At 30.2% G+C, this 14501-nt stretch overlaps 2 protein-coding genes and 1 long non-coding RNA gene across 3 annotated transcripts; 1 reads left to right on the top strand and 2 right to left on the bottom strand.

Moving 5' to 3' along the window:
- Positions 1-484: 484 nt before the first annotated feature.
- On the bottom strand, positions 485-7682 carry LOC113401565 (enolase-like). The gene is made up of 4 exons (XM_026641523.2): positions 7425-7682; positions 6499-6721; positions 5950-6041; positions 485-1804 (listed from the first exon to the last, which is right to left on the bottom strand). The coding sequence occupies exons 1-4, from the start codon at positions 7601-7603 to the stop codon at positions 523-525; spliced, it is 1776 nt and encodes a 591-aa protein (XP_026497308.2). The 5' UTR covers positions 7604-7682; the 3' UTR covers positions 485-522.
- A 551-nt stretch (positions 7683-8233) lies between these two features.
- Positions 8234-10054, top strand: LOC135194679 (uncharacterized). Its single transcript, XR_010309906.1, has 3 exons — positions 8234-8327; positions 9096-9146; positions 9800-10054. It is a non-coding gene; the product is annotated as an uncharacterized LOC135194679 (long non-coding RNA).
- Positions 10055-10767: 713 nt separating this feature from the next.
- On the bottom strand, positions 10768-14072 carry LOC113401592 (dephospho-CoA kinase). Its single transcript, XM_026641569.2, has 4 exons — positions 13680-14072; positions 13281-13572; positions 12767-12970; positions 10768-10874 (listed from the first exon to the last, which is right to left on the bottom strand). The coding sequence occupies exons 1-4, from the start codon at positions 13789-13791 to the stop codon at positions 10775-10777; spliced, it is 708 nt and encodes a 235-aa protein (XP_026497354.2). The 5' UTR covers positions 13792-14072; the 3' UTR covers positions 10768-10774.
- Positions 14073-14501: the final 429 nt, after the last annotated feature.

Raw genomic sequence — 14501 nt, 5'->3', positions numbered from 1 at the left:
AAGTTTACAATTTAGTCACGTAGATATTAATCACACTAAGTACACAAAATTAACTAGGTACATACATACATTTAGAAGTAGCCATATGTCATTTAACTTTTGTTTATAAAATTATAAATCTAGTTTTGCTCTGTGTACTTTTATCAATATTGAATTATCAATCTTGTTTAAATGCGAATTTCTTATAATATATTAAATTATTATTATAGAGTTCCCCGGCATACTGTACTCATATATCTATAGGCTTCTAGCGTACCGTCAAATATAATAGAAGTAATCAATGTCGATAAGATTAAGGCGTAAACTATTTTACTTTTACACATTCGGTGATATTGGTCAGTTAAAATATATCAACCCACAGTGGATCATTGCAGTAGAACTTGTCCAGCAGTAGTATTTGCTTAAATATGTAGCAATTTTTTTATAACAATAGCCTGAGTATAGTCATTTAGTATTCTATACACAAATAATTAAAACGATTATTGTATTGTTTATTTAAAAATTAGAGTACATAGCATATTTTTAAACTTGACCGCGATAATTTTTACCAGCGTATTTAGATAATGCACCTAACTCTTCTTCAATTCTAATAATTTGGTTATATTTACTTACGCGCTCACATCTTGCTGGAGCACCGCACTTCAACTGTCCTGCTGATAAACCTACTACTAAATCAGCTATAAACAAATCATCTGTATCTCCCCATCTATCAGAAACGACGATGCCAAATCCATTAGATTTCAGCATTTTATACGCTTCAATTACTTCAGTAAGGGTACCGGCTTGATTTATTCTGAGAGCTATAGTATTACCGGCCTTTTTCTCTACGGCTAATCCAATTCTCCGTAGGCTAGTTTGAGTTAAGTCGTTACCAAAAAGTTGACTCTGAGTACGTGCCGTAAGAGTAGACCATGCCGCCCAATCATCAAATTCGAAACCATCTTCAATGGAGCATACTGGAAACTCCTTAATGTTGTCTAAGTATACTTCAGCTAGTTTGTCAGATGACATATAATCTTGGGGATTTGAATTAGGATTTTTAAATTCTACATCATACGCTCCGTCTTTATATAAATCTGTAGCTGCAGCGTTTATTCCAATTTCCGCCTTGCCAATGTATCCACATTGCTTTATAACATCCGTTAAAAATACTAACGCATCTCTATGACTTTCTAATGGAATAGCAAAACCACCTGAGTCACTCACGTATGAAGCTTCGACACCATATTTTGATACTATACTATTTTTAACGTATCGATATATTTCGCTTCCTATACGCATTGCTTCTGCGAAGGATGCCGCTCCAGTTGGTAAAATAAGATATTCTTGAAACGGTAATCCATTGCTACTTAAAATACCACCCGTTAATATTGTGAAATGTGGCACTGGTAAAATTATACTAGCAACGCCGGCCATGTCTGATATGTGTCGATAAAGAGGGACACCTTTTTTAGCAGCACCTGCTTTAGCGATTACTAGAGAAACACACATGATAGCATTTGCACCAAGTCTTGATTTGTTTTCAGTCCCATCGAGGGCTATCATAAATTGATCGATTTCTTTTTGCATTGTTACTTCAAGATTTTGTTTAATGAGCTCGGGAGCGATGATAGTATTGATATTTTTTACTGCTTTAGTCACTCCCATGCCAAAAAATTCAGAGGGATTATTATCACGTAGTTGTACTGCTTCCGCAATTTTCTTTTGGTCTGTTGATGGAACACCTACTCGAAATAGTCCCAATTCCGTCACCATATCAACTTCCACAGTAGGCACGCCGGTTGCATCGAAAATTTGACGAGCCAATAAAATTTTAATTGGCATTTTATAAATTTAAGTCAATAATATTATTAAGTTACGAATATAAATATAACAAAATTGAAATAATGATTAATTACAAAATTATAGTAACAGATTATATCGTTACATTTACTCCTTTTTTTCTAATATATTTTTTTTCGAATTTATACTTTTTATTTCAAGCCGGTCTTTTTATGTAGGTATTTTAAAAGAGTTTTTTTCGTAATTACAATAGCAACGTTTTTCATTTTTGAACAACACACAGTAAACAAAAGTTGAAGAGGTCACGCAGGGGTTGGCGCACGTGCGCGATAATCCTTATGTAAATCCTACCATTCCATTTCGATAAGGTGTAAAGTATTAATTGAAAAATATATTACATAATATACTTTCCTTAAATCGCTTAATCTTTTTCCGTTTTAATGCCATTTTATATTTTCTAATAAATATAAAAGGGTTTGACTGACTAAAAATACTTTAATAAATATAGGATCAACAGGTCAAAAGAAAATATTTTATTGCATATAATACTATCAGTTTTAAAGTACTTAGTTTTCTGTTTTTACGCTCGCTTAAGTGTTCACATAACAGTATTATAATTTAAGTACTAAAAGCATTGGGGGAGATGTCTAATGGTTTTCTAATACACTCCGCCTCCCTATTTATAAAGTGCCAACTCTCAATTTGCTATGGTGTGATTCGCAAATGCAATACTATAGACACCCTTGTTTATTTTTCTCCTAATGTACTCAAAATGATAGAGGCACGAATTAGCGGGAAAAATGGTCTACAACATATTGGGGAGTTTAATGTTTATAAAATTTCAAATATATTAAACTATAAGTATTTTATAGATATTTAGGTAATAGAGAGATAGTGTGTTATTATTAAACAAGCTTCCCACAAGCGCATCATTACGTAGGATAATATGAGAAAATATAATGAAACTATTATGGTGTTCTCTTCCATGGTTCGCAATCGTCACGCGATGCACCGTGGGAAATATGGTGTGATGACACCTGGACTGGACCATCGATTGAATGATAACAGTTGTAACACGCAACGTTTTGTTCTAATCGAATAAATGATTATGCAAAATTACGCGCTCTTAATAATTTAATATCTATTCCTAATAAATCGGTTCTTAATAATTTAGTATCAAAACTATATTCTCTTATTATTATCTTTATATATTATCTTTTTTATTTTTTATGCCGTTCTATCGGATTCTGAGAGTTAGGGAATAGAGAGTGTAACTGTGTTTGAGCACTCACTTGCGTACTAAGTATTTATGCGTATAATTATGCCCTGTGCACCTCATTTAATTTGTCATTGTCCGTTGTAGCAGAAAATCGGTCAGGAAAATATGATTATTATTATGTAACATTGCAAAGAATTTAAATTTAGGTATTAAATTAAACGAGTCATCCAATTATCGTAAATGCGACATGTTTATGCTTACTTATTTTTTACTACTTTTGCGAAAGTTGACAACCAAATACCACTTGGGGGAGCTAAGATATAATTCATACAACGCATGAAAAACTGGGTGTAAGTATAGCTGACGAAAAAACAGGGTTAAGACCCATGCGCTGATTGCTTTATAATGTTATTGTTATATCACTATTTCAGAAATGGACGAGCATGGATTTAAAACTAATTCGTATCCATGATAAGTCGGACGGTAGCAATTATAATAAGTATAAATAGTTATCTGGTATGAATAGTTGAACTAATGTTGCAATAATGTAGTAGGTATCGATCGTCGAAAGGTGCATAAACAAAAATTAACCCGGGGTCGGGGCCTGGCACTGACTGATCCACCAGTAGGGGAGTACAGTGCGATTTTAGATTTTTAATTATTGTGACGAATTATTGAATTATAATTTAGATATAAATGAATATCGACAGTAGTGATTCGTTAGTAAAGATAAAGAGACATTAAAAAGGACCACATAATTTGACTAATTTAGTATAATTTCAAATGTTTATTTGAAAACCAACTTTCCGGTATTAAATATACCTAATATTATATAAACTATAAGTTAAGGCAATTGACATATTTTTCGATAATTGTATTTTGACCACCAAATTGGACAAAATTAAAATAAAAGAAATATTTTAAGGTACCTTATTGGTAGCCTTTAACAGATAATAGACAAATACGCATATTACAGCCCTCAAGTGTGTGCGCAAACGCAATAGGTGTAGGAACTTTCTACTTCCTCTCGTAATCCGATAAGATAGCAATTTGACATGACCGGAGTTCAGGCGTTGGACTAACGGATGTTAGTGCCAATCCCATAAGAATTTCTGAACCGTAAACCCATAATTTTTTGTATTGGGATTCGAGTCTAAGGTCTCGGGATTTACAGCCTTATAAGCTTTACCATTAGACCAATGAAGCAGTAAAATAATCATAAATCGGATTGACTATAGGTACGTATAGACGTCTTATTAATTATATATTGTCATTTTTCGTTTATCTATTAATTTACATATGTTAACTAATTTTTAATACTTTATATTATATAGTACAAATCATATGAAAGCATAAATATTTTATAAATAATCTGATAGGTTGTGTATGGACGGAGAAAATATTTTACGTTGCATATTTTAATGTTTAATAATCAACAAAAATTACTGAAGAAATTATGAGAATATTTTACAGAACGAAATTACTTACTTATTTATTTCTGCAAGTAGGTATTTGTTAATCCCACGCTTCGGCTTAACTTAAATGTAAAGAGCGTTTATAAATCGTTAATAAATCAAAAATTACATATTAAAATAAACTTTAATCATGTTCATAATCATTTGTGACAAATGTAAAACATAGTAATAATGAAATATGTTTATATAAAAATGAAGATTGCATAAATAAAAAGTTAAAGGTCTGTAGATACGTCATTATGAACTTTTATAATGTAAAAGCCACATAGGAAAAAAATCTGAAGAAAAAGACTTAAGATTTTATATAATAAGTATATTCTAGTCGGTTAACAGACGTGACTGACTAAATGTGTAAATTACAGAAAGAGGGACATGCATGTATACATAGGTATAAATAATATTGTACATATACACATAAAATATCACTGTGGTATAATTGTACATAATACGATATAATGATTTATATAAATTTGGATAAACATATTTTTATGGATATGAAAAAAATACATAGCCAGCTTATGATTATTATATAAAATACTTGGATATTATATAAATACGTACGTACGCTATAAATTATATAAAAGGGTTCAAATTCGGGTAAGATTCACTGAATTTTCATAAGCAATTTGGGCCTATAATTCATCTCCTGCTCAGCGTAAAAGATATAGATCGCGTGAAAACCTTCATGCTTCATCCGACTGTGTCGGCAATTCTATGAGATGTATCTATTGGTATAAATCGACAGCGTTGTCCACAAGTATTATTACTGCAAAAGCCTCTGCCTAGCTGTGGGCATTTAGGAGTGTCACCTACGTTTAGCGTATTCGATGCTATAATTTGCCTCATTATATTAATATTATTTGGTTGAATGTGTAGCAATTATATACATATGCAAAATGGGAAGATGTATTAGCATTAGCAGCCTGTAAATTTCCCACTGCTGGGCTAAAGGCCTCCTCTCCCTTTGAGGAGAAGGTTTGGAGCATATTCCAATGCGGGTTGGCGGAATACACATGTGGCAGAATTCATGGGAAGATGATTTTATCTCAATTGTAAATCCATACAACTGTTTTGTTATCACTATTAAGATTAACTATTTACATACTAATTATTATAACAGAGTTCTCCAGTATAGGCCCTACTCACTATCAAATATAATCGTAATCTTAGACAAATTTAGTAATTTTTAATAAGTTTATATGTTCCTAACGTAATTAACCAATAATTTCGGTATTTAGTCAAATTTTATTTGTTAGGCCCAAACACCAAATGCATTTAATGTAATAGAAAAATATTTTTTATAAAACAGTTTAAGACGGGTTAAAACTTCACCGACCATCGAGCATTTTGAACATATTTTTTCGCTGAATGAGATGATTCGTTGTTTGAGTCTCAAATTTTAATGGACTTTCAGCCCAATTTTAATGAAAGTATGAATTAAAAAATATAAAATAAAAAAGCTAATTATTACCTCTTATGATAATTTTCTTTTGTTCGTGACCCGTGTTTTGGTTGTTGGTAACTCCTGAGAGCATTGTATCTGGCCCACTTCTATCTGCGCGTACCTGTTCGAATAAAAGTATTATAAATAGTATTTTCTGAAACACAGCGCTATTATCATAGCTAACAAGTAATAATTATATGGCAATCACAATCAATATGAACCCTTATGCCAGCCGTAACGCATGGACTTAACATCGATTTTTTTAATTGCTACAAATAACAGTCTCCACAAGCCTACTATTATATGCTTAAAGTGGATGAAAATAAGTTCAGAGTTATTAAAGCAATTAAAAGCACGTTTTATAATACGCTTTTTTTAAACTGATACTATGAAAATGTTTGCTTAACTGTGCATATACATTAGATACTTTTTCAAATATTTCATAAGAACAATAATTAGATATTAAAATTTTATCCTTAATTTATTTTGGTGTTGGAATTCCTTATTGTCTTATTATTAATACTGAATACCGAATACTGTTTTATCTAATATCAATTATAAGTTTCAAATTATCTTACCAATTCACCAAGAAAACTTATATATCCTATGGCTAATTTCAGAGTATCCACTTTTGAGAGTCGTTTTTCATAAGGTAATGTCGGAATATGTGCCCGTAAGCCTTCGAAAGCGTCATTGATTGACTGCATACGGCGACGCTCGCGCAGGTTTGCCGCTTGTCTTTGTTGAATCTGCTGTTGTGGACAGCGCATGCGACGTTTATGCAGTCTCCGATATTCCGATCTTAAAATAAACATTTGTTAAAATATTTTTACAATATCTGCAGCTGTAATTTATCTGCCAATAATATAGTCATGGTTGTGATTGTTTAGGTACAAAAATATTTAGGATATTATATTATACATTCGAATATGTTAGATGCAAAATATGTTCGAATAGATGTCGCATATTGATTTAGTATTATTTTATAACAAGATACTGATAAGATTTTGCTCAGCTGTTCCATTTTCCATTTAAAAAAACACTCTTATTTCAATAAGTGAGTACATGGAACACTAAAGGCTATGAAATATATTAATTCAGTTAATTATTATGTTATAAAACTTTTTATATTACAAGAAAACCATCAAACAATACATTTACTTCGCATAGCTATAATATTCAAATACATACATTTTGAATGACGTTTACGATAGTTACTTACTAATAAATATAAATTATATTAATACTTAATATATATATATTGCATAAAACACCGCAATCTCCAATATGTATGTATTATTAATGAAGACTAGTCTAGAATAACAAATTAAATGTCATGACTTGAAATTAAATTTTCATGAATTTTCGCGTCGACGTAAGTATTACAATTTTACGCTAGCTTTTATAATAATTACTTTAGTTTAAAATATAATATATACTTATATTAAAAATATTGTCACATGCGATTTTTTATTTATTAAGAGTGTAATATTAAAAAGCTCACCTTCTTCTCGGAACCGAAAGATTTTCTTGGTCACTGGCATATAGACTACCATCTGACATTGAAGAATCATCGTACAGAAACATATCAGAGCTGTTCCCCGAAGTGGGAGATCCATTTAAGGTTATGGAACTGGTGTTTGTCTCCAGAGACGCGCTGTGGCTTTCATTGGCACTATCCATTTTTATAAAATACTTATTATCTTTTTAGGTTTTTACCTATAACATATTATTTATATTATCACTCATTATTGCACTCCGATCGTCACTGTTGCTGTGATGGAAATACACTCCACGACGAATTGAAGTGTAGAGGGTTCATGAGGAGGGCTGAGGTAACGATAGCAAGACCCGCCCACCCCCTACATCCCGCCCACTTGGCATAACCATTCACCGGAGATCACAAAAATGAAAAAAATAATAAATATCGTTATGAAACTATCTAATTGTATCAGATTATTTCAGAGTTTATAAAATGTATTGTTATTAAAGTGTTTATAATACGTATGTTTTGTTTTCATTGACTACACTAACTTTAGTTATTTGCTAATAATGTGCAGATATATATATATATATCGTCTACTCGGAGTATTGGATAATTTTAAGTAGGTACTTATAAATTATTTAGTTATTTCTGCAATTAAGTACCTGCTACTGTCCTACTCTATATAAATTATGAAAAAGTAATATATTTTTAAATAGAAGTTAATAGCTGAGAGATTTCACGAGCCATTCTCTAAATAAGCCAGTCACTGTATATCACACAATATAGGTAAGTAAATTTTATGAGCTCAGTACAAATAAATATTACGTTTTTATTTATTCTTATCGAGATTGTAGGTGTAGTTACACTAACCAAAATGTTGTTTCGCTATGTTATACTTTATATTACCATTTATTTTTACCAGTAAGTTTTTTTTTGTACTTACATATTTTTACTATTCTACCTAATACCTATACTACACATACTTATTATAAAATGTAATTAAATTTAATATTCTTAGGTTAATATCTTGTAGGGAATATATTACTCATGAAACGGGAATAAGTCTATTACCTATATATATATATATATATAAATAATATTAAACTGGTTATTACCTTAAGATTTATTAAAGTGATTTAGTTATTAAAGTTAAAGACATTAACATTTTTAGTACTTTTTTAATGATTTGAGATTACTACACTTACAGTAGGTACTTATCTATTAAACATTAATGCCTATAACAAAACGACTTCAGGCCATGGACGTATTGTGGCCTGAATGATCCATGATTATTTAAAATATTTCGATCGGGTAATGAATATATTATCATAGAATTATCATAGAACAAGTATCTACGGTTTTTACTATTTCTTTTATATATTAATTCAAATCACAGTTTTATTTCATTTTTATACTTTCGATCGATTTGTGAAATATTTTAATTTTCTCCAGTCTTGCTGACCGTTCTATTTTACAATCAAAATATCTTCTGATAAATTCTTAAGATATAAGCGCTTTCCTCTTCTTGCTTGCTGCTCTTTTTGCCACATAATTCTTCATCGTGTTTACTTGTCATTGAATATGAGTATATAGCAAGCATCATTTTGTAAAATTTTAATTCAATAATCATACTTACCTTAATAGATAAATAAAGACAATCCAAAAATAATTTATATTTTGTTTACTTAGCGCGGATCAGTTAAAACTTCCTCGTTACGTGGTTGAACCAAACGTGAAGCCGTAAGTAATTTGTTTCTTATATTACTTTTAAATATATTTTCGATTTTACTTAAAATATGTTCTCAGAGTATTTTTTTATTAATCTTTATTTCTTATAAATTTCTTTTTCTAATATGTAATAGGTCATACAAACATCCATGGTATCGTACAGACCACATAATATGTTCCTTCCCCTCCTATTATAATAAACACAAGATATAATATATAGTCACGATTTAAAATATATTTCTACCATTTACCTACTATAGCATTTATGTTAAATATCACTGGACCATTTTTTACGGTTCAGGGTATTTCATCCTTGGAACAACGGAAAAGTCTAAATAATTACATAAATATTCGTTTATATAATTATTTCGAGATAAAGAATCCTAAAAATGATACTCACTGATCATGTAACAAGTACCTACATATAGTAATAATGTCGTTAATTTCGTAAAACTTCTTAAAGCTTCTGAAATTTAATATTATACATTTATTACTTTACCTTTATACCTACATTTAAATAAACTTATCGCAAACCGTATTACTTTCCAACAATACATCCACTCTAAATAATCCTCATTGAAAGTAACATTTATTTTTCCTCTGGACTGAAAGCGTTTCTGTTTAACAATAATGAAAGTAATTTATTCTTTTTTGGGATTTTTCAGGGCAATATTTGGATCTTATAGTTATGATGTGATAAAAGGAGATTTCGTACTGCAAAATAGCACTACAACTGACATTAGCTTAACCGATATCATTTTCAACAACACCTCGCCGTCAACAAGTGACGATGATAATTTCAGAAAACATGTGGCCGTTACCAAAACTATAAAACCATTAAATTGGTGGACACGTGCAAGAATGTTTTTAAGTAATTCCACTCTTAATATTCTAACCAATCAAACAAAAGTAAATTAATTTATAATATTGGCAATGGTTATACCTATATTTACTAAATTGTAATTTTTTTTGGAATAAATAGTCTTTGAAAAACTATAAGGTTTATTAAAATTATAGTAAGTAAGCATATTTATAGATAAATATACGGTCATACGGTCTTGGCTGTTTGTTTATTACTAAATAATAAAGTCAAATTAAAAATAAATCTGGAATTAGAAAAGTTAGGGCGATCAATCAAGTAATCATTCAGGTAAATGCTCCCGAGCATTTACCTGAATTTTAAGCTCAGATTCGAGCATTACATAAGTGAGTGAATTCTAGGTGTCTAAAGATTGTTACAGGCGAATGCTCCCATTAAGATTAAGGAACTGCCCTTACATTTTATGATTACTACTAAAAAGTACATTGTACATTTATAAAACCATATAGTCTAAGAGAATCTGAGTCGTCCTTCACCTGCTGCCAGATTCTTTCCAGATGAAAAGTATATTTTACAAGTTTCATTACCTGTTACAAAAGTTCATGGCTTGTTTGTGTAATAGAGAAGGACACGGCATTGCAGCTGGGCGCGACACTATTATCATCATGAAAAATATGGTACATCATACATATATTTAGCAATATATGCAACAAATATTTTTATTTTCATAGTGTGCGTAGGTTTGTTTCTCTAATACAACATCTTCCAAAATTTCAATCTTTCGGAGTTAAGAAACAGAAATAAAACAACATATTATATTCTAAATAATGGAAGTTTTATTATAAATTAAGTTACAAGCTAAATGAGTCATTCCAAACATAATGGATAACACAGCTATTCCAAAGATTGCTCGGAAATACCTGGAAAAGAAAACATTTTATTTACTAACATATTACATTATTTTTTAAAGAAAACAGAATCATAAATATACTATTTTAATAAGACGATTTTATTTATTTATATAAATGAATTAATGCAGTGTCGTGAATGGATGTCTTGTGTTTCAGACAATGAATAGAGACATATCACAGCTGTGGACGAAGATTACTAGAAGATTTCCAAATTGATTCAAAAGTACTTTGCACAAACAAGTACCCCACATTCCTATCCCTAATTATGATATAGGTATAATATATAATAGTTACTAGAATAAGTTTAATATGCAAAAGTCTTATCAAAAGACACTAAAGTATTATGGTATACCCAACAAATCCCGCATGTCTGTAGAATCCTCCATCGAGGCATCTTACCCACTCTTCTATTTTCGAATAGTTGCAGTCAATAGGCTATTTGACGATGCGAAAAATAAAGTGTCAATTATTGTAATCAGTATATATTATGAGATTAAAAATGGTTATTTATTAACGAAAGTTGAAAATAATAATTACTTTATTCAAAAATCCAAAAATTATGACGTCACTTGCTGGTTAACCTCGTTTGCCTACTGTATGTGGATTATATGTGCCACAGATTACAATACAGGAAAGTGACGTCACTGACCCCATTGCAGCGCCATATTGTCAAAGTAGCGTTTTCGCGCGCTATTTAAATATGGAATTTTTAATTTGATATTTTTCAGAAAATATGTACTAGAATAAAAAAAAAAAACTACTTTTACTGGGTTCCTTGACCTCTACTAAATAATATAAAATGGATTTTAAAAACTAGTCAAATAGCCTATTGTAAGCATTTTAATTTGGACATCTCTATTCGAATTGTACTTCCTCTTTCTTTTTTTTTCTATACATTAGAAATATTAACCACCCCTTACTTCGCCAATGCAACACCAACCTTGGGAACGAAGATGTTATGTCCCTTGTTGCCTGTAGTTACACCAACTCACTCACCCTTCGAACCGGAACACAACAATACCAAGTATACCAGAATACCAGACGGCGGCAGAATACCAGAAAGTAAACTACAATTTGGGTTTTCTCAACAGAATATGTTAATACCAAGAAATGTGGCATATCTGTCTCGAAAATGTCCTGAGTATTGTTATACTCAGCAAATAAAATTGTACTGTATCTGTTATTATTAGTACTGTTCTCTCAGCTCTTCAGATTAAAGCAATAATAGTTGATAGAATATGCCATTATTTTTCAAATATGATATGAATTCTTCTGGAATTAATGTAGTAGGCTCACTTGATTAAAAAAACACAGTGACTTTATTTTTTTATTTATGCTCTGCTAATTTCTCTCTTATGGCTCAGATATTCATTCTATATTGTTCTAACTTTTGTAATCAATGACAATCTATTAATAAGAAATATTTTTTTTAACAACTATACTAGTATAATAATTTTCAACAGCACAAGGCATTATTACTAACAATAAAGCTTTAGTGATATGATCTCTTATATTGTCTAAGTAATCTCTATTGGCCATCTACTGCGCACAATAGCTCTATAAATATTTTATGTTCTATATAATATGATTCCAGTTTACACTTTCAACAGTACCAATTCATCTCCTTTTTGTCTTCTCTATGATATCTGTCACTGGAGAAATAAACTACACCCTGTTACCATAATTAAAGGCCAAAAGGCTGAGAATTGATTGATTTTACACTAAATTACATCCATAACCCAATTACACTCTAATCTGACAGATAAAATTTTAGTTACGCCTATCCATTAATCAATATGCAATTTAGCACATAAGGAGATGATTTAACCACACATTAACGTTATTACTCCCATCTCCTAAATTGTAGCAATATGTTAAATGATCATATATGAATTACTTACCAAGTAAACTTAGATCGGCTTAACACTTTTATTATGCTTAGAGTTTGAGTTTTTGTGTTTTCAATATCACCAGAGTTATTTATCACAAAATGTGAATTGGCCACTTTTTGTTCCAATGGCATTTGAGTATTGATTCTCTTTATGGCAACTTTTTCCGAGAAGTCATTGCGTTTGCACAGTCGTTCTATTTGTTGATGATCTTCACTGAAACGAAAATATAATTAAATTTTGTTATCATTTTCATTATGATCATACTTGTTTTTGATCCATCGAAGTTCCCTAAACATTCATCTTTGATTACATAGTGCCATAAAAATTACAAAAAATAGATTGATAACTTGAAATAAATGGTTTTAGATATTTAGTATAAAGAGGGTTACACAATTCCCTGCTACAATTTTTGCTACAACTATTCAATGTTTGATTTGATATGGAAAAGTAAAATCTAGTGAAGTAAAAATAACAATAATGTTGCATTTAAGCAAGAATGAAAGTATTTTTAAAATATTATTACCATATTACGGTGATAATTTTGTGCATATAGTTCAACATTTTTCCAGTTTCGAAGAGTAATGGAACCTCCATAACTATATATTTGTGAGCAGAAAAGAAATATTTTAATGCCATCATCATCATGGCTCTTTGAATTCTTGGGTGAGTAATGGCATTTAGTTTGCGTCGCTTTTCTATATCATCAAAGATCACTTCTCCTAATTTTAACCTATTGATTTTTCCATCAGGATATAACACATTTCCACCAAAGTAACTTTTTACTTCCTTCCACGCGCTTGTACCTGGTTCTAAAACTGGAAAAGTACGAAAAGTTGACACAGGTAAATTTGGACAATCTCCGTGGATTGAAAATTTCGGTTTAATATAAATCTATGTATATTAAAGACGGAAAATGTTATACCTTTTCTGGCTACTTCATCTGCGTCTATTACAGCTATTCCATTGTCCCGAAATATTGAAAGGACCGTACTCTTTCCAGTGGCTAACCCTCCGGTTAAGCCAACGATAAACATTTTAAATAGTACTCATGTAAATGAAATATGAAAACAGACGTTTATTTCTTATTAGACGGTGGAGTGAATAATTAGTAATCACACATTTAAATAGTTAAGAATTATGTTGTACACAATTTTTAATTAGAATTAGTTTGGCGTTTTCGTACAAAATATATAAAAAAAATAACATTTATCTAAATATTTTTTAATTTAATCGATAAAAGTAATTTAATTTTAACAACTGTTTATTAATTGTATAACAAGACTTGATTCTTCATTTTAAAAGTTGTAAACATGAATTATTAAACAATAAATGTCATATTATATTATCTTTTTTTCTCTATAATTATCTAGTTCTAGACTATCGTCAAATCTAACTATTTTTGCTTACTACAGCTAGTGGCTACGGATTGATTAAACTATAAAATACGTATTTAAGCGGGTGACACACAGTAAAGATACTATAGATAGTATACTATAGATATAGATAAGATGAAAACGTTTCTCTTATTATTTTTTTTTTATTCATGTCTATTTTAGGATACTTCAAATATTCTATTTAAGATTATTTCGTAAATTAAAATATGATATCTTCATCGTGTGTCATCGCTTTATCCAGTGGTGAAGTATTATGCAATGCTTACATCTACGTAGCTGAGTGATTTTATTTACTTTTTTAAATAGTTTCTTTAGAGGTTGAAGGATTTTGTATTTAGTTAATCGGGTAA

Source organism: Vanessa tameamea, chromosome Z (genome assembly GCF_037043105.1).
Source record: "Vanessa tameamea isolate UH-Manoa-2023 chromosome Z, ilVanTame1 primary haplotype, whole genome shotgun sequence".
NCBI lineage: Eukaryota > Metazoa > Arthropoda > Insecta > Lepidoptera > Nymphalidae > Vanessa > Vanessa tameamea.
Note: the sequence above shows the minus strand (reverse complement) of the source record. Positions and strands in the feature narration are given on the sequence as shown.

Coding starts and splice junctions, on each gene's coding strand:
- LOC113401565 (XM_026641523.2), bottom strand. CDS start 7,603: ATGGATAGTGCCAATGAAAGCCACAGCGCGTCTCTGGAGACAAACACC. Junction 6,722..7,424: donor CTTTCGGTTCCGAGAAGAAG/GTGAGCTTTTTA, acceptor GTTTATTTTAAG/ATCGGAATATCGGAGACTGC. Junction 6,042..6,498: donor TAAGTTTTCTTGGTGAATTG/GTAAGATAATTT, acceptor TTATTCGAACAG/GTACGCGCAGATAGAAGTGG.
- LOC113401592 (XM_026641569.2), bottom strand. CDS start 13,791: ATGTTTATCGTTGGCTTAACCGGAGGGTTAGCCACTGGAAAGAGTACG. Junction 13,573..13,679: donor AGATGAAGTAGCCAGAAAAG/GTATAACATTTT, acceptor GTACTTTTCCAG/TTTTAGAACCAGGTACAAGC. Junction 10,875..12,766: donor AGCCGATCTAAGTTTACTTG/GTAAGTAATTCA, acceptor TTTCTTTTCCAG/GTATTTCCGAGCAATCTTTG.